The 23,772-nt window shown below is 38.6% G+C and overlaps 1 protein-coding gene across 2 annotated transcripts in view; it reads left to right on the top strand.

The window, feature by feature from the left end:
* LOC136876979 (EH domain-binding protein 1) overlaps positions 1-23,772 on the top strand; it is a 414,289-nt gene that overhangs the window by 24,923 nt on the left and 365,594 nt on the right. For both annotated transcript variants that reach the window (XM_067150754.2, XM_067150753.2), the window contains exons 4-6: positions 5,019-5,200; positions 5,534-5,625; positions 7,067-7,165. In XM_067150754.2, the coding sequence (XP_067006855.2) occupies positions 5,019-5,200; positions 5,534-5,625; positions 7,067-7,165 (373 nt within the window). The remainder of the gene's footprint in view (positions 1-5,018; positions 5,201-5,533; positions 5,626-7,066; positions 7,166-23,772) is intronic.

The raw sequence follows: 23,772 nt of genomic DNA, 5'->3' as shown, positions 1-23,772 counted from the left end.
ACGGCACACACGTTATTGCGGGGAAGTAGTCAAGGTTAGTCTACTGAGCCTGGCCAATGCGGTGGATTGCAGTGGGCTGTGTGAGTCCAGTGCTGTGGGCTAGTAAGTGGCTGCGTCAGCAGAGAACGACACTGCACGAGCTGGGCTACCGGAGCCCATGGGTTTGAAGTGCTACGCGGTAAGCCTCTCTGCAGGACTCTTGGTTGTAGCAGTATCCAAAAACCTTGAAAATTCCTTAATTTAAAGCAAGCAGGAGGTGGCTTTGTCGGTTCATGAAAAGGAACATTCTTTCTCTTCAAAGAAAGACGTCTCTCTGCCAGCGAATTCTGAAGGACCACAGTGAAAAAATTGTGCAGTTTCATAGATTTGTAATTAGGAAGTGGTGCGGGTACAGTTACCTGCTATCACAAATTTGAAATGCAAAATAACCCTGATTTTCTTTGATATGCTGAGAAATACTACAATTACCTAAAAGAGAGTATCCAGCGTAGTCATGAGGACTACTGGGGCAGAGAAGCTTTGCTTCAGTTATGCTGGCTGTTACTGCGGACGGGTGAAAACTTCCTCTCTATGTAATTTTCAAGCGAACAACAATTCCTAAAGGGAAATTTCCTTCCGGTGTGCACATTCAGGTCCAGGAGAAAGGGTGGATTGTGACGGATCTCGTGAAGGATTGGTTGCGTGTTGTGTGCCTCTCAAACCACAGGTCTCTCCTGATTTTGGACAGTTTCCGTGGCCGTCTTGTTGATGATGTTCGCCAAGAAATGGTCAGTCTGAAGACTGATGCTTCAATAATTCCTGGCGTTTTGATGTCAGGTTCTCATTCTCTAACACCTACCGGGAAGATCAAGAGGCCTTCACTAGAATTAATATATGAGTGGGTTGTTCGTGCATGGGGACTGATTTCACAAGACATAATTGTGAAAAGTTTCAAGAAAACTGACATTTCCTACGAACTAGATGGAACTGAAAATTACTGCATCTGGGAGATGGAAGAGAATGGGAGTGATTCATCACAGATGACTTTGTAAGAAAGCGATGATGAATGACATGGTAAGTCTATTTCTTTGAAGTGAAATACATATTCGCATAGGCAGTTTTACAGATTTTACCCTAATACAGTATTATAATTTATTTCAGGTATCTGGCTCCTATCTTCACCAAATTCTTGCGAGACATTAAAAGATGATTTTTTGTTAAAATTAATTGTTATACATATCTTCGGTTATTTTGTACTATTTTAGGCCTAAATAAATTTCTTAAGTAAGGTAGCCTAATTATATTTGAAATTTTTTCATTTCCATTTTAAATTTAGATTCTCATAATTTTCCCTCCCCGTTTTTGAGGTAAAAAAGTAAAAAAAATACAAAAAAACATGGAAAATCACATGAGTATATATGGTAAATATCTTTCGTTGGGAATATATGGTATTTTTCCGAATCATAGATGATCCTTATTCCTTCAGAAATTAAAATCAGGCTTAAAATGTGTTTTGTGAAATCATAATTTTATTTAAAACAAATTTCAAATTTCATTTGAGAAAGAAGGTAAACACACACAAGTATCATGTAAATCCTACCTACTTCCCTAATCACTTTCATTAGAGGTCTCTGATACTGCCTCTGAAAATTCAGGAAATTCCTCTTCACAAGCCTGCATTTGTATCACATCTCGGTTTATGGCCAATACGGCCTTGAGTTTTCCATGCACATATCTCGCAGTTTCATGTTCGACTTCTTTCATGCGTCCTTGTTACGGGCCATTGAATGCCTTTCTTTTACAGTACGCATTTTAGACTATCTTTGTCATCATGACAACGCCGAACATGGGATTTAGTTATGCCGTATTTTCTTGTGGCTGCACAATTATTCTTTATTTCCAGGTGTTAAAATTGGCATCAATATCAAAGAGAACCCATTGAAAATTTGCTGGTAATACCTGTTCCACATGTCTGTACAATACTTAGTTTTTCTGAAGCTATTTTTTTCCAGTGTTGACTCGGTTATTTTATAGCTGTTAAGTTCTTCAGTCTGCCAAAACTAATTTTGAGTAACAAATTTATAAACTACCTGCAAAAAAATTGTGGTAACAGTATTATGCCTGAAAAGAAGGAACTTAATTAAAATAGAATGACATTTTTTGTTAAAAGATTATCATCAGATTCTATCGAATCACACTCAGATATTTAGAAAAGTATAAACCGTTGTTTATTTCCATTTAGAAAAGTATAAACATTTCTGTTAGAACTTCAAAATCTGGTACTTAACAAAGTCCTATTACCTCTCCATTCCAGCATAGAATGCTATTCCTTTCCTCATACTTTTCAGGGACTTTCCTATCTCCAGCTATGTAATTGGTGGTTCTATACTTCTACTTTCCCTGTTGCTACTACAGGGTTTCTCACTGTCTGATGTAGTGTTTGCTACTCCATTTAAGGGCTTATCGAAAAAAGGTCTTAAATTCACTCCTAATTCTTCTTCTTCTCACACTAAAGTTCCCATGTCCCTTTCTATTGCCTTTATATCATCTTGCTCACACCTTCTGCTCTTGTCTACCCTGTATAATAATTTCCCATTTCCTCTGCTGACTAATTCTAATTTATCCATAAACTCATTCCATGCTTCTCTTCCCTTCTCTTCTCTTCTCTTCTCTTCTCTTCTCTTCTCTTCTCTTCTCTTCTCTTCTCTTCTCTTCTCTTCTCTTCTCTTCTCTTCTCCAAATGCCTGCAATCCCGTGAGCTTTCTGTTGTGGCCGACCACGGCCGACTCTCCATTCAGCAGCGCTCCAGAACAGTTATCTTCTATTACGAATCAGAGTATTACGGCGATACGAAGAAAATTTCAAGCTGTATTTCAGACTAGGTGGGCACCAGCAAGGCACACCATCCTTGGCTTATACAGAAACTTAGAATAACAACGCAGTGTGAAGGAAGAAAAGCGACCATGTGCACCAGCAGCTCAGTCTCCTGAAAACATCGCTGTGCTGAGGGTCGCCATGCAGCGCAGCCCACACAAGTCAACACGGCAAGCTTCAAGAGAAAGTGGAATATCGTGCCATTCAGTTCAAAGAATTTTACACGGTGATCTTCAATTGTGCCCTTACAAAATGACTGTACTACAGATGCTAACAGATCTTCACAGGCAGAAGAGTTTGCAGTACGCCTTGTGGACTCAAGATAAAGATGAAGTACTGTTTAACACTTGGTTCTCTGACGAAGCCTAGTTTCATCTCAACGGGGCAGTTAATAAACAAAATGTGTGGTTTTGGGCTACAGAAAACCAGACATTATTCACGAAAAAAAACCATGTATCGGTATGGGGGAAAAGTGAGCCTGTGGGTAACTCTGTCAAGTTATGGGTTAATTGGACCATTTTTCTTCAGACAGTTAATGCACAGCGATACAAGGACATGCTGGGGAATGAATTCATGCCTCAAATTCTTGCTATCCCTATTCATACGCAGTGGTTTATGCCAGATGGTGCAACACCTCACACAGCTAACGATGTTGTTGAGGGGAGTATTTGGTGATCGTATAATGTCTCATCGTTACCCACAGTACAACAGTAATGGCGGATTCTTCTGGTATCATTAAAGCCCAGATTTAAATCCTTGTGATTTCTTTTTATGGGGCTATTTGAAGGAAAACTCTTCGCTTCAAGACCTCAAAGCCGCATGGAAATGCGTGCTTGGATTGTGCAGCTCTGCAGTGAAATTCATGAAGACCTGTGCCGCAGAGTCGTCAAAAACATGCGTACTCGTCTCGAAGAGGTTATCCGCCACAGTGGAGGCCACATTGAACATGTGATATCGTGAAATGTATCTCCACGGTCCAAGCTGCCTGTGTCTAAAATTTCATTAGTGTTCTGTGAAAAATAAAGTTGATATTCTAAAATTAAATATGTCAGCTATTCGTGCACCACCCTGTAGCATCCATTTTGATTGGTTTTTAATGGCTGTTTTGACTTTGTCGTTCCACCAAGGTGTCTCTTTATTTTCCTTGGTCGATCCTGTTATCCCACAGAGTTCTTTAGCTTCTCCCACGAATGTACCTCTAAATATTTTCCACTCTTCCTCGACTGTTGTTGTTTCTCCCTGTGGTAGGTTTTGTTGTGTTCTATTCTGTTCTTATATTCTTCCTGGAACTGGGCTTTTACTAATTTCCATGTCTTTACTTTTCGTTTCTTCTTTGTTTTCTTCTGATTTGTCGTATGGTTCAAGTCCATGATCAGCATCTATGATCGCTGTCCATTCTTTTGCTGGGAGTGACCTTGACAAGAGTCAACCATTTTCCCCCACCTGTGTGATGATATAATTGATCAAAGTTTTATGTTTGCCATCCTAGCTATATTTTGTGGCTTTCCCATTTTTGAAGAAGGTGTTCTTGATGATCATGCCATTTCTTCTACACACCTTCTTCACCTTCTGCATTTCTGTTATATATAACAATATTCTAACTTACGAAAAAGCTTGAAGACACATGGAACATTACTCCCTTATTTCTTGGCATGACCGCACTTATACACCAGATACTCTGAGAGATACTAGAGATCAAGAACCATCCATCCAGTGGTAATTTCAGGAATTTCAAGCATTTGAATAGTAAAGTATGTTAATATTTCAGTCACTGGCAGTACCTTTTTCTAACCACTAATTATTATTCTATAAACATTTTTAAGACGGTCTTCCTCAAGCAAAATTCTCATAGAATTTAAAATTCATACATTTGCAATGTACACAATGAGCTCATCTAGAAAATATGTTGTAGTTAATTTTTTTTTTAAGCTTAAACAGTTTAGGAAACTTATTTCTTCCCAGTTTTATGATCATAGAGTGCCTCAGTTCTGTGTGCTTGTTGAGGTTGGGCAATCTGCAACAAATGTCTGGTACAAACATTTACGCGTGAACACTAGCATTTTATAGTATCTTGCCAGAAAATAATTAATGAACAGTTTTGTTTTGTAGTTTTTAATATAAGAAGAGAAACATTCCTTGGAGATATTCTGCTTTGGTATTTGCAGGTTGCTGTGAACGGGAAAAGGAGACAGATAGCAGCCACTAACATCAACATGCGCAAATATGCCAGTGTCGAGTCTACACAAAGCCAGCTTGTACTCAGTTTCAAGCCTACAACTAAGAAGATCGTTGGTGCCACCATGGAGTGTACCTTGTCATGCGTTTTCCTTCGTGAAGGCAAAGCAACGTAAGACTGTTAAAAAAATATTATGCTGCCAAAATGTCTACTCACACTAATTTTAATTTTTAAAGCACTAATCATCGTTCTTAAGAGCAACTTGTTTTCTCTGAATTGAATGTATGAAAGGAATTATTATTTAAGTTGCACAAGTATGTTAACTATATTATTTTTTTAGAAGTATGCTGAACACAAAAAAAGAAACCTAGCATTTATTTTGTGCTAAAAAGTTTGCCGCCACTCTAAACTATGATTAATAATTTCCTTGTTTGAACGGCACTAGAGGAAGTGTTTTATTGGCATTGAACACTAGTGAAGCAAGTATATGACTGGTATGTGCAGTGATGAAGACATGCAGAGCATGGCCAGTCTCATGAGCGTCAACAACAACAGTGACATCGCGCCGCTTGAAGACTTCGATGATGAAGAAGATGGTGAGTAATTCATTGCAGTGCTACTTTTTAAAAATTTTATCCAGTATTACGAGGGCCATCCGGAAAGTAGTACCCGCTAGCACCGCATGAAGCGCTGACGACTCGGGTAGCCGCTGGGCAAGGTCAGACAGCTTCAGTGGCTTGTCTGCCTGCTCTGTGCGAGGTTGCGTGACGCTAGCATTGCCTGTGTTGTGTCTGTGATCATGAAGTGAGGGCCGTGATTAAATTTCTTAATGCACGAAACGTTCGACCTTGTGATATTCATCGCCAGTTAACGGAGGTGTATGGAGACAATATGATGGATGAGTCGTCTGTTCGGCGTTGGTGTCACAACTTCAACCTGGGGAGGGGGAATGCACACGACGAGGAGCGTTCAGGGAGACCATCTGTCATTACAGACCAACTGCTGAGCGCAGTAGACGAATGCTTGAGGAACGATCGGTGGGTCACAGTTGATGAACTCTGTGAACATTTTCCTAATGTGTCTCGAACAATTGTTCATGAAATTGTCAAAGACCATCTGCATTATTAAAAAATCTGTGCAAGGTGGGTTCCTCGCCTGCTTACAGAGGAGCACAAAACCAAGCATATGGCTGCAGCACTGATGTTTCTGGGACGTTATTCCGATGAAGGAGACTCTTTCCTGACTCGCATCGTTACTGGGGATGAAACATGGGTTTGTTATGCATCACCTGAGAGTAAACAACAGTCAATGGAGTGGCATAATGCTCATTCACCAACCAAACCAAAAAAATTCAAGACAGTTCTGTCCGCCAGGAAACTCATGGCAACAGTTTTCTGGGATTGCTGAGGTGTACTGCTCATTGATTTTATGGCCCATGGAGACACAATTAATGTTAATGCGTATTGTGAAACATTAAAGAAATTATGGCGGGCAATACAAAATCGACGGCGAGGTCTATTGTCTACAGGTGTCATCCTCCTTTATGACAATGCCAGGCCTCGTGCAGCTGCGATAACACAACAACTTTTGCAGCAATTCAAGTGGGAAACCTTTGACCATCCCCTGTATAGCCCGGACTTGGCCCCTTCGGATTTTCATCTCTTTACGAAGCTTAAAGACTTTCTGGCTTGAAAAAGATTTGACAGCGATGAAGAAATTAAACTAGCCGTGACTACGTATCTCAATACGCTGGCGGCGGAGGACTATGACGCTGGAATACAAAAACTCGTCGCACATTATGACAAATACCTAAATTTGCTTGGAGATTATGTGGAGAAGTAGTGTAAAGTATGCTCATTCCAATAAAAATGTGTATATTTGTTAATATTTATTCCCGTGTCTTTATTGGGCAAACGGGTACCACTTTCCGGATGGCCTTCGTATAAAATCAGTTGGAAAGATACTCTAATTGAAAATTTCACAACTTCTCTCTCTCATAATGAGCTGATCATTCGATGTATTTTGTTTTGCTTTTAGAAAGTCAGAGAATACAGGAGGTGCTGGATCTTACCACACAAATAGATATGTTAACAAATAGCTTGAGTGGTTCAGAGTTCGCCAGTACTCCAATCAGTGGTAAGTATTTTTCTTAGTAATATATGTATTAGTCTGTTACCATATTGGCCCAAATATAAGACTATATTTTTTAATGTTAAAATGTACTAAGAACCATAGTCGTGTTATATGCTCAGCCTGACATTTCAAGATTAATTTTTTGTGAAGGTCTGTTTGTACGAGGGCGGATCAAATATAAATGGGAATTATTTTTTAAAATTTATTGCATCAACCAAAAAAAAATACACATATAGAGATCACTTTTTTACGTAGTGTCCTGCCTTCAATACACATTTTCTCCATCGAATTGGTAAGTTTTCGATGCCGTCCTGATAGAAAGAAGAGGGACGTGTGCAGAGCCAGTTGCGCACGAACTCTTCTACGCTTGCATCATCATCAAACCACTGTCTTCCTAGGTCTTGCTTGAGTGGTTCAAACAAATGGTAGTCGCAGGGCGATAAATCTGGAATGTACAGAGGGTGTTCCAGAGGTGTCCAGCAAATTTCCTCCAGTTTTTCCCGCGTTGCAACTGCCGTATGCAGTCTTGCATTGTCATGGAGAAGAATGACGTTTTAATCGTTTGCTGGCATCACTTATTGCAATACGCAGCTTTTGCTTCATCCAAAAGGCGACAGTAATAGGCTGCGTTAATTGTCCTTGGTTCGTGAAAGCAAAACGCCCGTGGAGTCCCAGAAAACAGTAGCAAGCACCTTTCTAGCAGATGGGCGTGTTTTGGCCTTGACCGGACCTGCTTCGTCTCATCGCCACCACTCCATGCCTGCTTGTTTGCTTTGACTCTGGAGTGTAATGATGCACCCAAGTTTCATCACAAGTCACATTACAATGCAAGAAATCCTCTCCTTCTTCCTTGTAGTGACGCAGGAATCTCTGACAAACTTCCTGGCATAAAGTTTTTTGTTCCTAGTTGAGGAGACGTGGAACCCATCTGGCAGACAATTTTCTGAAATGGATTTCATCTCTGATGATGGGTTGAACACTTCCGTAACTTATTCCTACAGCTAAAACAATTTGCAAAACTTTAATTCAAATTTCTGTAAAACACTTCCCGCCTTGTCAGTACTTTACATATTTTATTATACTTAATTACTGTACAGGTTTCGAGAGCTAACTACTCTCTTCTTCAGCGGTGCCAAAACGAGTCCAAAGATTAGTTGATGGTTTTGGCACTGCTGAAGAAGAGAGTAGTTAGCTCTTGAAACGTACGGTAATTAAGTATAATAAAATATGTAAAGTATTGACAAGGCGGGAAGTGTTCTTTAGAAATTTGAATATAAGTCAATACGGACAGGATTAACCAACATGGTTAAAATAATCAAACTTTAATTTGCCGATCTTCGCCAATAATGTCACGAATGGCAACAATGTTGTCTGCAGTGATGCTTGCCTGCGGTCTCCTTTCATGAGGTTCATTTTCCACAGCTTCTCTTCCTGCCACAAAGTTTTTTAGCCCACTCATACACTCGAGTCTGCAAAAGTGTTTCTTCCCCAAACTGTGTGTGGAGCCGTCTCAAAATTTTGGATGGTTTGTTGCCCTTTTTTGCGAGAAATTTGATAATGATTAGTTGCGCAACAGACATGTGCAACTCTTGCTCACTCATGGCATACTGAAGCAGCCTAGCTCTCCACCGTCATTCGCATGCGCAAACGCCTTCTCCAGACACTCCCATCAATATTCTGGCAAAGCCCCACCTCAGAATTATTACTGACAGCAGCGGTACATTAAAATTCCTATTTATATTTGATCCGCCTTCGTATTAGTCCCCAACTTCGCTGGCTTGTATGATGGAACTCGCCATGTGCATTGCAGCTGAACTCATTTTCTTGAATAAACCTAAATTTCTTGAGCTGTAACTATTTTTTCAATTTATGCCGTGTGATCTATTGTTGCTCAGGTTGGCATCATTGTGTTAATCATTAATGCATTCAGTTTTGGTCACTATTCCAGTCATGGCAGATCATGTGGGAAAGAGAATGTATTGTTAGTTAAATAAAATAAATGAGAGAGAGGTTATGGTGGAAACTTAAAATTTTGTGTTTTACGTTATGGAAGATGGGCTATGAATAATTACAGGCTGTGAGAAAGTTACGTGTTTCCGAATGAAGTGTATGACATTGGCAGTAAGATGAAGAAATGTTAAATGGCACAAGCATGTACAGAGAAGCATTCAGAGGATCAAAGACAGGTGAAATTTAACAAAAGTGATAGGCTTGGTACTGGATTTATGCAGGAGAAACAAAAGCAGGGTTATCCAGTAAGTCGTGAACTTGTTAGAATGAAGGCATTGGAGATGGCACATGAGTAAAAACTCCTAACTGAATTTGAGGAAAGCCTGGGGTGATGTGAACGAATGTTGCGACATTTGGAACTGTGTTTACAACATTTCCCTGGTATTGTGCAGTGCCTACTAGGATTTTATGTAGACACCTGTCTGTGTTTCATAGTAAATTTGAGGGAAGCCCACAATAATAAAACTTTAAAAAATAAGTTACTTATTTTAAGGCTTATTAAATTATCTTAGTTATAAGAGAATTGGAATATGTTGTAATTACATTCACTGTTTAATTTTTCTTGTAAATGTCTTCCAAAAATTCAGGGTCATATTATATGCGAGGCTCTTATATTCAGGCCAATGTGGTATATGGGTAATTTAAAAGTTGCTACACATTGCTAGAATAGTCATTAACTACAACTTCTGCACTTGTTCACCATGTGAATATTTGAATTTAATTTGGAATTGCAGTTTCATGTCCAGCACAAAATTGCTCTGCTAGTCAATGCACCTGGCAACCGCTGCTAATCCATGTATACAGTTATTTTATTTAACTATATAAGGGTTGCTCAATTGAAGCCTTGCAAATACACTGGCATAAAATTAAATCCCGACACCAAGAAGACATCAGTTTAGAGGAATGTAATTTAGGCTAGGCAATTGTTTAGTAATATATTTATTTGATTGAAGTTTCCAGACCACAGGTTCCATTATGCACAAGAAGACATGTGACATGGTGGTGCAGTAATAACCACTGTATTCAACATGATTTTGAATTCAAACATGTAGACTTGCATGCATTGTGTTGTACAGGTGCTGTATGTAATTTCATGGGTCGGAGTTCCATGCCCATTGCACTTGGTCCGTCAAATCAGCATTGGTTAATGCAAGTATTGGAAAACTCTGGATTTGTCATCCCATAATGTTCCATACTTGTTCAATGGGTGAAAGGTCTGATAATCTTGCAGGCTGAGGCACCTTTTTGACACACTGTAGAGCATGCTGGGTGACAGCAACAGTATGAGGACAAGCATTAACCTGTTGGAAAACACCTCTCTGAATACTGGAAATGAATGGCAGGACAACCGGTTCATCACCAGCCTGACGTACAAATCCGCCGTCAAGTTCTTTCGAATAACTGCGAGAGTGCTCCTTCTGTCAAGGACCACAACTCCTGGTGTAGGTCCATTGTGTCAACACTGCAGACAGCTTGGTTCCAAGTGCTCCTCCTTGCCAACCTATGGCCATCACTGACACCAAGACAAAAATGGCTGTTATCTGAGAACACAACAGATCTCCACTCTACCCTCCAATAGCTCTATCTTAACACCATTGAAGTTGTAGATGGCAGTGATTTGGAGTTAGTGGCATGAATACTACAGGATGTCTGGTTTGGAGCTGTCCTTCAAGTAATCGATTTGTTACAGTACGCTATGTCACTCTGGTATCAACTGAAGCTCTAATAGGTGCTACAGATGCAGTATGATACACCACAGCCATGCGACAAATACAGCTGTCTTCCCTCTCTGTAGTGGCCTGTGTGGGCAACCCTTGTCTTATTGAGACAGTGTTTTGCCATGACCATTTGTTGCTAACACCAATGCACTGTCGATATATCCTTGCGAAATCTTTCTGTGGAAAGAACATCCCTCATAGCCTTATTACACAGCCTCATTCAAACTCAGTAAGCTGCTGATACTGCCTTCTTCATCTTGTTAATGGCATGTTCAACTTGCACCTACCTCACAACGTCAACACTGGACGATGACTTATGCTCAGGAATGGTTAGTGCTGATACAGTATTACCCCGCATTTACATTCCTGGCTTGTGTGTTTTCCCATCTTTTACAACATTTTTTGTTGGTCCCCTGAGATTTCCTATGCTTGCCAATGTATTAAAACCCTCAAATTTACGTTTGCAACATTTTATGCTTCCCGCCATTTACGCCACGACAGGCCATTCAAGAGGAAAATATAAGGAAAAAATTTGAGGTAAAATGGCGTCGCAACTAACCTAAAACGCTTTGAGTAACCGTGGCATGACGACCAAATCAAACAACCATGGTCTGTCATAACTCTTAGAACTCTCAGTATTGAACTTATGCTTAACCAACGCAGCGCATTCTTTGATACCAAGTATTTTCCGCAACGTCCTAAACCTTATTTTCAAATCCGACAATGAGTTGAATTAACTCTCTAAATTTCGCATACACACAAACTTTCCACCATAATCCTATGACTTTTGAATGCAAGTAAACAAACACCCAATAGAAATGGTAATGGGGTTACCCGTAGAGCAGAAAGAGATTAAAGAAGGTGCCGGGGTGAATGGGTCTATCTACAATATCATGAATTAAATTAAAATTGTAAAAGGTTATATTTTTCTTTTAGAACTTCAAACTTAACAATCTTTCACTGAGTGAACATAATAATATATCAGGTACAATGACAATCTTGAAACAAGTCAAGGAAAATACAAGATTAGTGAATTCTACAGGTCCTGGGCTTCAAGCCCCTCGCTTTACAATTCTTGAGCTCGCAGCTCAAATTTACAAAAGAGCACAAATTTATTCAAGGGCAGAAATCCCCTAATTCACAGAGCACTTGCTCCCTAAATACAATATCTGGCCTTCCAGAGGCACTCTTTACAGTTACAAAACTTTGAAAAAGAGCTAACAGGCTCTCAGTTTTCCAAGCCTACTCAAGGCAACATCAGTTTACAATCAGTGGCCTCTCAAGGCACAACTTACAATTTGAAAATAATTTTATACAGGAGTATTTAATACCCAACCTACGGCGCCTTCATGGAAAAAGAACAAGTTAAATAACTGGCCCAAACACAAAAGGAATGGAGGCATGCACTGCGCTCCAAGATAATGAAAACTTGGAAACCTACAAGGCTCTAGGCCGATGAAACAAGGGCTATTCTCAAACTACTGAGGTGACTCATATAGAAATTACTTTAACACATTACAGTGTATGTATTGGTGTGTATTGTGTGCGTGTGATTGGTAATTGTAAAATTAAAAATTGTTTCTGTTAGTTTTATATAATGTAAACGTAAGGGTAGTTGATAAGTGTGTACATTGTAAGTGTGTGTGCAAGTGTCTGTGTGACATAGAAAAGAGGACTGAAGTAATGAGATAATAAGCTGCATATTGTGTGGGTGTGTAACTTAAGCTTAATTTAGGATATAGTATAACTAGTATAATTAGTAATAGGCAACCTCAATATTATTTGTTGTATTGTGGTTAAGTGTAAGAGAGGGCCATGTGCCCTAACTTCGCCACATGAAAGAAGCCATAATAAATAAATAAATAAACAAAACATAGTCACCTCAAACCAAAAGGAAGGGAAGCTTAAAAGCGTAATTCACTCTCTATCCCCGATTTCCAATTAAAGGGTTTACGAAGTTTTTACATAAGCCGAAAGAAGATTTCCATTTTAGAAAAGTTTGTTACATAACTAAAGAGTCGGACCTTTCCCTCGGATTAAACTGCGGAGGTAGCAAGAAAGAATAAAGTTATGTGGCCATTACCTTATAGATGTTCTGGTTGCCGACGAAAGAGGCCGCCCACCTCCTGCTTAAGCACACACTCTCAGATAGACGACGATCAGTTGGCCAAGAAACGTGAAAAGCCGCAGTTTATAAACCCTCAGGGAAGGTTTGAGATCATTCAAGACTAGACCAGCCACACCCTCCCAGTTTAATTGGTTAATCTCAAAGTTACACTCAGAATCGAACAAAAAGCCTGTGATAGGTTGAAAATTAATTACAGAAATTTTTCATTGGCCAGATTCAAAACTGGCGGAAGGAAAAAGGAAATATTGCCAACTCAAAAATAAATGAACATCAATCAGTTACAAAAACCTAATTATACAAAACTTCTTTAAATTATAAGTTCTTTCACTTTGCACCAGAGGGCATGATCATAAATTTTTTGTAGTGTCAATCTGTGGAAAAATGTCCAAACTTCTTGATGTATATCAAAACAAAACAAGGAGAAATTGTCAGTTTAGGAAACTGCACAATAACAAAATTACTTAATATTTCAGTGGAGACATCATCTGATTAAAGTTCCAACTTGTTGTGTTATTAGTTTCACTTTTGATTGATAAAGGAGTTCCTTTAGGCGCTAATTTTGAATGTGCTGCGTTGAGGTGTACCTCCCAGTACAGAAATCAAGAACATGTGCTGTATAATATCGCACATACAGTATCTGGGTAATGGCAAAATGCAGAGCCCAACAAAACCGCAAAGGATAAGGAGATATCAGGTGTTTGCTTTATTGCTATAAGCCACATGAAGGAGATGTTATCAAGTGATTCAGTGTTTGTCTTGCCCAAGTTCGTTATTTCACAGTTATTGTTTTACACTTGTGTTTGTTGTTGGAGTTGTTAAAGTTATTGTCGCTGATTTGTCATATTTATTTTTATTTGTTACGTTTTTGTTCTTGTTATACAAGTCGAGAGCTCAAAGTGAATTGCCGCGATCTCCCTTTCCCGTCGTATGTATTTGTTAATCCTTCTTTGTTATTGCTTTATTGTTTTTCTGGTAATAATGGAAAAAAAGAAGGAAAGAAAAACTTTCACTATGGATGAGAAAGTTCGAATATTAGAAAAGGTTGATTCGTATCGCGGAACACGCGTTTCATTGGCACGCGAATTGCAGTTTCCTGTATCCTCGCTGAATACAATTGTGAAAAACAGAGGAAGCATTACATCAAGTGCTTCAGAATGCGGACCAAACTCCAAGATAGGGAAGAATGCGTCATACTGCAAATACGAGAAAATGGAAAAAATTGTAAAAAGTTGGTTTGAAACTTCAAGAGCTGCAGGCATTCCTATGGATGGTGTGCTCTTAAGGGAAAAGGCGCTTAAAGTGGCAAACATTCTTGGCATTGAAAATTTCAGCGCGTCCAATGGCTGGATTGACCGATTCAGGAAAAGGTATAACCTAACCTATAAAACTCTTTGTGCGGAATCTAATGCAGTTAGTGATGAAACTGTGGAAGAATGGATCGATAGAAGATTGCAGGAGCTGACCAAGGATTATGAACCCAGGAACATTTTTTTTTTGCTATTTGTTTAACGTCGCACTAACGCACCGAAAGTTTTTGGTAACAGGAACATTTTTAAGATGAAACTGGGCTGTTTTTCAGTGTGTTGCCCAGCAAGAATTTGGCATTCAAAGGAGATAAATGCCATGGTGGGAAACACAGCAAGGTGAGGCTCACAGTGATGTTGGGAGCCAATGCTGATGGCTCTGAGAAGCTCCACCCCTATGTGATGGGGAAATCTAAAAACCCTCTTTGCTTCAAGAATATGCGATCATTACCTACTGCCTACGATGCCAACCATAAAGCTTGGATGACCTCAGATCTTTTCCGACAGCAGTTAATTGTTCTGGATTTAAAAATGGGTGCGCAAAATAGGAAGATCCTTCTTTTCATCGACTGTTGTCCTGCACATCCCATGGATGTTAATTTGAGGAATGTGCAGTTAGAATTTCTGCCTGCTAACTGCACAAGCAAGCTACAACCTATGGATTTAGGGGTTATTCACTCCTTTAAGTTACTTTATAGGAAGAACCTGGTGCAGCGAATTTTATTCCTTTTGGATGCTGGAAACGATCCACCTTCATTTAAAGTTTCAATCCTGGATGCGCTTCACTTCATTGCAAAGTCTTGGGAAGCCGTGAAGCAGACTACCATCTCAAATTGTTTCTTGAAAGCAGAATTTTTCAAGAATCATCCCGAATCTCAGTTGCAAGAAGAAGAAGGCCTGCTACCTGATGTATGGAGAATGTTGCAGACTGCACTACTGAAGATTTTCATCGGGTAGATGAACTGTGATCACTGCAGAGGAAAGAAGTGTGGAGGAGTTGGTTGCTGAGCAAACAACAGCCGAGTCTCCCACCAGGGACAGTGATGAAGCAGAGGAAGACAGTGAAGTGATGCCTACCAGTGCTGATGTAAGTGCAGCAGTGGATGTTTTACGGAGGTATCTGTCATCTGTAGAGGGGGTGAAAATAATTCTCATAACCTTTATGGGCTTGAAAATAAATAGAGGTCATAAGAAGTAAGAAGTGTAAAAAGAGATTGATTCTGGGCTATTTTGGTAGGAAGCAGTGATTGTGTAGTTTTCAATCTGGAATAAATTTGTGTTAATGTTGTAAATACAGGTACAACAGTAGCAATTAAAATGTCTCATTCAGAGAAATTTTGCATCTAAGATAATTCTATAGCCATTCTAAGAAAGTAACCATTGTATATTAAAACAATATATTACATACATTTTTAACTTTCTAATGGTAACCTTCTCCTGGGCAAAGGATGAGCAGAATTACAAAGGCAGTGTGGTCAACAGTTAATACAGTAATTAACTTACATGGATCTTTATTTGAGGTAAGTACAGTAAATTGAAATAGAAATACTCTATAAATTAATCATATGCATTTGTATAACATTTACCTCCTTTTCTAGAGCATTTTTATATATACCTGTACAAGTTGTTTCTCACGATTTACGCTGTCCCCCCTTTTACATTTTCTCCCCTTTTTCACCAGTGTTCCTTGGTCCCCTGAAAAGTGTAAAAGAGGGGTAATACTGTATTGGGAAACGCTGGATTTGTCATCCCACAATGTCCCATACTTATTTAATGGACGAAAGGCCTGGTATTTAAAGCAAACTTGCTTTACAAGGTCAGAGTGGTGCTACTTTGTCGACTAGCATGCAAACTTGAACAGGTGTCATCTTTCAGATGTGCAAATGCCTCCCAAATCTCATTTATCTAGCACATCTTCTTGGTTTTGGGATTTCATTTTCTGCCTGTGTAATTGACATTGCAACCAAGAAGCGGCAGAGTTGCATGGCTTGATGCTTGTAGTAACACACGTTCGCTGAGTAAATGAGAAACTTTAAGCAAACATGTACAATGTGGTGTGAATTTTTGTGCAGTGAAGGTGTCCTAACAAGTGAGAACTTAGATTGAATGCAAGCCATATATGAAAATGCAAATTTAGAATGAAGTACTGTGTTCAAGTTGTGTGCTGATTTTCAGGGTGGACAGGTATACACTGTAGATCTCCCACAACCTGTACGGGTGTCTGTAATAACACAGGAAATTGTTGGAGCTGTGGACACTGATGGTGGAGGACAGTCGCTATATAACCATTCATGAGCTGTCAACATTTGGCAACTGTAGTAGTGTTGGATCCAAACCTAGCACTGTACTGAGGGAACTGGGATGTTGATAAGTTTGTTCTGAATGGGTACATTGGGTCCTCTCCAGTGAATAGAAGGCCATGCGGCTGGCAATATGCCTCAAAACATCTCGGCCGATACCACACAGATGGTCAATGTTTCTTTGAGCAAATTGTGACAGGTGATGAAACCTAGTGACAGTGAAGAGGATGGAGTTGTGATGGGTGGGAAAGGAAGAGTTGTTCTACCAACAACCAATGTACATCTTTGTCAGGAGTATAGAGAAACTTGTTGAGTGTTTGTACAGGTGCCAGAACAGTTGGGATGATTATCTATAGACTCTTGAGCTGATATCAGTATGCTGTCATTATGATACAGTGCATGTTGGCCAATACCACCAATGTACAGTATGTTTCAATTGAATAATGCTTATAGTAAGAAGGGTTTATAGTGTGAATAAAAAAGGACACTATAGTGAAGTTAGTAATAAATGAAGTAATCACTTAAATTCTCTACCAGCAACTTGTAAAGCAGAACAGAATGTTGGGTAGCATTTTACAGAACACCAATTTGTCATGGACCATTCAAGATTGGTGGGCATATTACATGTAGCATTGAATAGATCGAGCATCTAGTTTTGCAGATAGTAGTGCAGAGTCTCAAGAAATCCATGTGCAGACTATCAGGTGTACAGGACTTTTCGGGATCATTTCATCTTATGAAAAGTTAAGACATTATATTCCTTGCCTGGCACATAGTATATTGGAAAACTTTACTGATTGTGGGCTACAGTCAGTGAGCTTATATGCAGTGAGGTTAAGAAATGAGATTCTGATTTGTTTCAAAACTTCCAACACCTAAATTTAGAAATGGCGTGTGTTGATGAGTTGCCATATCATTTGCCGATTGCATATGTTACATGTATGACCCTACCCTATGAACCATGGAACTTGCCGCCGTGGGGAGGATTGCACGTCCCAATGCAGCAGACAGCTGAACCATAGGTGCAGCCATATCATATGGCTATCTATTGAGAGACCAGACTAATTAATGGTTCATCGAAAAGTGGGTAGCAGCCCTTTGGAAATTGCAAGGGCAGCAGTCTGGGTGACTGATTGATATGGCCTTGCAATAATACTCAACATGGCTTAGCTGTGTTGATACTGCTACACAGCTGAAAGCAATGGGAAACTACAGCTGTAACTAACTCCCTAGGACATGCAGCTCTGTCTGTATGTATGAATGAGGTACTGATGATGACTTCCTCTTGGGTAAAATATTCTGGAGGTAAAATAGTCCCCCATTTCGATCTTTGGGCAGGGACTACACGGGAGGGGCAATCATCAGGAAGATGAATACTGACATAATACTAAGGGAACACGTGGGCTAAAGCACGTGAAGAGGAATGTTAGAAGTTTGAATTGTTGTGGTAGGTTAGAGAATCTGAAAAGGGAAATGGATAGAATACCGGTAATGTTAGATGTAGTTGGTGTAAGTGAAGTACGTTGGCAGGTAGAGCAGGATTTTTGGTCAGACAACTACAGAATTATCAACTTAAAATCAAACATGAGAAATGCAGGAGTTGGTTTAATAATGAATAAAATAGGACAGCGGATAAGCTACCGTGACCAGCATAATGAATAAATTATTGTCGTCAAGATAGACACAAGTCAATGCCCACTACAATATGCCTACTAGTTCAGCAGAAGATGAAGAAATCAAGAGAATATATGAAGAGATAGATGATTTAATACAATATGGAAAAGAGACAAGAATCTAACTGTGATGATGGGTAGGCCAAGGAAGAAAAGGTAATGCCATAGTAGAATTCTGACTGGGATGAAGAAATGAAAGAGGAAGTCGGCTAGTTGAATTCTGCTTTGATCATAATTTAGTCCTTGCTGATACTTGGTTCAAACACCACAAACAGTGGCTGTATACAGGGGCAAGACCTGGAGACACAGGAAGGTATCAGATAGACTTCATTCTAATTAGGCCGAGATTCAGAAATCAGGTGATGGATTGCAAGACATTCCTAGGAGCAGACATGGACTCTAACCACAACCTGTTGGTCATGAAATGCCATCTGAAGTTGAAGAAGAAATTGGAGAAAGGAATGAATGCAAGAAGATGGGATCTAGCTGAGTTGAAAGAAAAGGATGTGAGGGATTTTTTCAAGGAACATGTTGGACAAGGACTAAATGAAAATGCTGAAGGAAACACAATAGATGAAGTGTGGATAGTCATGAAGAATGAGATCAGTAGGGCTGCTTAAAACAGGTAATGCCAAGTAAGAATCAGTAGATAACTCGGGAGATATCAGACCTGATTGACAAACGGCAAAAATACAAGAATGCAAGAAATAAGGAGGGCAGAAAGAATACAGTGTATTCAAGAATGAAGTAGATAGAAAGTGCAGGTCAGATAAGTAAGAATGGCTGAAGGAGAAGTACAAGGATGTTGAAGGTTGTATGGTTGTTAGATAGGCAGATGCTACATACAGAAACATCAAGGAAACCTTTGGAGAAAGGAAAAGTAAGTGTATGAATTTAAGAAGTCAGATGAAAAATTACTTCCAGGGAAAGAAGACGAAGCAAAAAGATGGCAGGAACATATTAAACAATTGTATCAAGGGGAAGAAGTAGATAAGTTTCTGGAACAAGAAGAGGGTGTTGATGCTGATGAAATGGGAGACCCAATTTTGAGGTCAGAATTCGACAGAGCTTTGAGAGACCTAAATAGGAACAATGCACCTGGAATGATAATACTAAGGGAACACGTGGGCTGAAGAGGAAGTACAGCCTGTCATTGACCTGACTAGGCAGGGGGAGTGATGTAATAGAGGGCAGTGGACTGGCAGCCATTGGGATTCGAGCCAGTGAAGGAGCAACGGTTTTTCAAATGCTACGCAGTGTACGCTGCAGTTGAAACAAGGCAGGACTACATTAAGATAAGTTCCAAATTTCAAATTCATAGGTGCTTGGGCAGAAATAAACATAAATATTTCCAAATACGAATGCGACTTGGTAGAATCTGATGAATTTCTTTTAAGAACAAAATATGTCATTCTTTGTTTAATAGTGTGTACAGTGGAACCTCAATATCTCAAATCACCTCGGGAACAAAATTTTATTTCAAGTTTTCAAAATTTCGAGATGTAGAGAATGCTGTTTTTGTGGATGTATAGAACATAATTGAATCATATGTATCTACGGGCTTGTACTGCATACATTATTTTTAACAGTACTCAAAAAAATCCCAGCAAACTCTATTTTACGCCATCACTTTAATTACAACCCTTATTATATCAACTTTTTAGAAGATGGGATACAGAACACACAATAGTGAAACAAGAAACATACCTCCGTTAACACCTTTGGAAAAAATCCGTTAGTGTCTTCTGTTTGTTACGGTTAACCTTTACTCCGTTCATGTTGAAACTTCTCGTCAGTAACACACAGCCGAGATTCGTAAATGGAGCTTATCATGTGCGACTTCGGGGCTTGCATTCGTATGTGACCGGTAATTAATTCAAACATGAGAAATAATGCGGCTTCGCCGATTTTCCAGTCACTAGAAGGTTTAGCTTTTCGGTTCCCGTCGTATTAGCTCCCAGGATCACTGTAACCCTTTCTTTACTTGTTAATTGTTCCTCACGAACCACAAATGCTGTATTGTACATTTAATGTTGCACAAAATTCGAGTTAGAGTAATTTTTGCTTCAAGGGAGGAAATGTTTGCTTCGAGAAATCGAGAAATTTTTGTAACCGAATTTCGACTAATAGAATAGGACAAATGGCCAGGAAATTTAAGTTTCTTCGAGATACTGACAGTTCGAGTAATGAAGGTTTGAGATATCAAGGTTCGACTGTTTTTTTATTCCTTGTTTAATAATGTTTTTCTACAGGTATGTTGTGGTATAATATGTATATTTAACTTGTGTGTTGGACAGACTTAAAAGCTTTTAAGTTACATTTAATTGAGTCGATACTGGAAAATATTGCTTCCTTTAAAAAAATGTTGTTATGCCTATTTCCAAAATTGGGTGCTGACAAGTGTGAAAACTGCTGCACCATTAGTTTAGTATCTTACGCTTGCAAAATTTTAACGCTTACTATTTACAGAAGAATGGAAAGACAGTTGAAGCTGAGTTGGGAGAAGATCGGTTTGGCTTCAGAAGAAATGTAGTAACACATGAAGCAATCTTGCCTTTCTCCAATCTTAGAGGATCAAATAAAGATAAACAAGCCCGCATACATGGCATTTGTAGATCTAGAAAAGGCATTCGATAATGTTGATTGGACCAAGCTATTTGAGATTCTAAAGGTGATCGGGATCAGATACCAAGAAGAATTATCTGCAATCTGTACAAAAATCAGTCTTCAGTGATAAGAATCAAAGGCCATGAAAAAGAAGCAGCCTTTCAGAAAGGAGTGAGGCAAGGCTGCAATGTCTACTCTCCTTTTCAATGTTTATAGTATAGAGCAGGTGGTAAAGGAAATCAAAGAGGAATTTGGAAAAGGAATCAATCCAAAGAGAGGAAATTAAAACTCTTGAGATTTGCCGATGATATTGTTATTTTATCTGAGTCAGAAATTGCTGAATGGTATGAACACAGTCTTGAAGAAGGTATACAAGATGAAAATTTAAAAAAATTCAAAACAAAAGTAATGGAGTGCATTTGAATAAAGTCAGGAATGCAGGAAGTATTAAATTAGGAAATGAAGTCCTACAGGAAGTAGATGAATATTGTTACATGGGTAGTACAATAATGAATGATGGCAGAAATAAGGCGGACATAAAATTCAGACTAGCACAAGCAAAGAACACCTTTCCTTTAAGAAGAGAAATTTGCTCACTTTGAACATTGATGTTGAAATTAGGAAAACTTTTTGAGGACTTTCTTCTGTTGCATGGCGTATGGAACTGAAACATGGACGATAACTAACTCAAAAAGAAAGAGAATAGAAGCCTTTGAAATGTGGTGTTACAGAAGAATGCTGAAGGTGAGATGGGTAGATCAAATCACGATGAAGATATACTGAATCAAATTGGTAAGAGGAGAATGATTTGGCAACATTTGACCAGAAGCAGAGATAGAAATAGGGCACATCTTCAGACAACCAGAACTTGTTCTGTTAGTTTTTGAGGGAAAAAGTAAGCGGTAAAAGCGGCAGCGGTAGACCAAGGTATGAATATGACGAAAAGATTAAAGTAGATGTAGGATGTAGTATTTACATAGATATGAAAAGGTTAGCAAAAAATAGGGTGGCATGGAGGACTGCGTCAAACCAGTCTATGGACTGATGACCCAAAATAACATGTCCTCTCTGTACCTACTTTCCATGTTCTTTTCAAATCTTATTAGTAATGTTGAGGGTTCATTTCTTTTTAAACATGTATTATTAGTAGTAGTAGTAGTAGTAGTAGTAGTAAGATGCACGTGTGCGCATGCACACACACAAAACTTTGAGGTATGTATACTGAGTTCTTGTTTCCATATTGAAGAGTTCATTTTAATTTTTAAAGATGAAGCGTTCTTGCTTCTATAAAGTTTGAGAAAAATAATTATTTTGTAGACACCCCTTGACTTATTTTTGGCAGTGCTCCAATTTTCTGTTAGGAATTATAACCAACATTGTAGTGGATGGCTATTTTTTAATAATTAATATTTCTTAATCTGTCAGTAGAAAAATGATTAGTGCTTTAAAATACATCTGATTGTAAAGTGTCTTAATTTTCCTTCTGTTGAAATCATGTAAATAGCTTTATAACAATTTTTATACAGTAGTTATAGATACTGATGTGCATGTCTTTCCCCAAGTACCAATTCAGCCCTAGGGAATTGTATAATGTTGGATATGGTGCAAACTATCATAACAGACATAATTGCAATAATATTTTGTTTTCAAATATTGGACATTTTACTCTTTCAGAGATTTTAAAACTTCTAGTTGAATATGAGGTTGATATTTGATTTTCCTCATGATGAATTTTTGTTTATATATGATGATTTTTATTTGGGTAATTCCTTGTTTATTTTCCCTTCTATTTCTTTTTAAATTATAATTACTTTTCTTTACCTGTAATGTAATACTTATAACCTTCTGAATTTTAGATTTATTCATTGTTCATTTCATAGTTCAGCACTGAGAAAATATAATAGAGCAGTGTACACCTGTGAGCTTGAAAGACACCTTGAAGATGAAAACCACGTTCTTAGTGTCTTTAATTCTGTCTTCCCTGTATACCTTGTAATCAGCAGCTTTATGTGCAATAATATTGTACTTACATTATTGGTGTCAAACTGAAGCATGAAAAGAAGTCAAATGCTTACAAAGAAAGTTATACATAAGAATCTTACAGCTAAAAGAAACAGTAAATAAACTTGCTTTGCACTTGCAATATATGTCTTTCTAGGCTTTCTTGATAAAAAATTATATTCCCACAAAGAAACTTTAATTTATTGCTTGTGATTGAGAACATTAAATAAATTCTGGTTGCTTAAACGTAAAATTATCATTCAATCAATCAATACTGATCTGCATTTAGGGCAGTCGCCCAGGTGGCAGATTCCCTATCTGTTGCTTTCCTAGCCTTTTCCGAAATGATTTCAAAGAAATTGGAAATTTATTGAACATCTCCCTTGGTAAGTTATTCCAATCCCTAACTCCCCTTCCTATAAATGAATATTTGCCCCAGTTTGTCCTCTTGAATTCCAACTTTATCTTCATATTGTGATCTTTCCTACTTTTATAGACTCCATTCCAACCTATTCGTCCACTGATGTCATTCCACGCCATCTCTCCGCTGACAGCTCGGAACATACCACTTATTACATGTAATAAATATCATTTTTGGTCCGTATTGATGATATTTGATTGAAATAATAACTTAATGTTATTATTTCAAACCACTTAGTCGAGCAGCTCTTCTTCTTTCTCTCAATTCTTCCCAACCCAAACATTGCAACATTTTTGTAACGCTACTCTTTTGTCGGAAATCACCCAGAACAAATCGAGCTGCTTTTCTTTGGATTTTTTCCAGTTCTTGAATCAGGTAATCCTGGTGAGGGTCCCATACACTGGAACCATACTCTAGTTGGGGTCTTACCAGAGACTTATATGCACTC

Source organism: Anabrus simplex, chromosome 7 (assembly GCF_040414725.1).
Source record: "Anabrus simplex isolate iqAnaSimp1 chromosome 7, ASM4041472v1, whole genome shotgun sequence".
NCBI lineage: Eukaryota > Metazoa > Arthropoda > Insecta > Orthoptera > Tettigoniidae > Anabrus > Anabrus simplex.
Note: the sequence above shows the minus strand (reverse complement) of the source record. Positions and strands in the feature narration are given on the sequence as shown.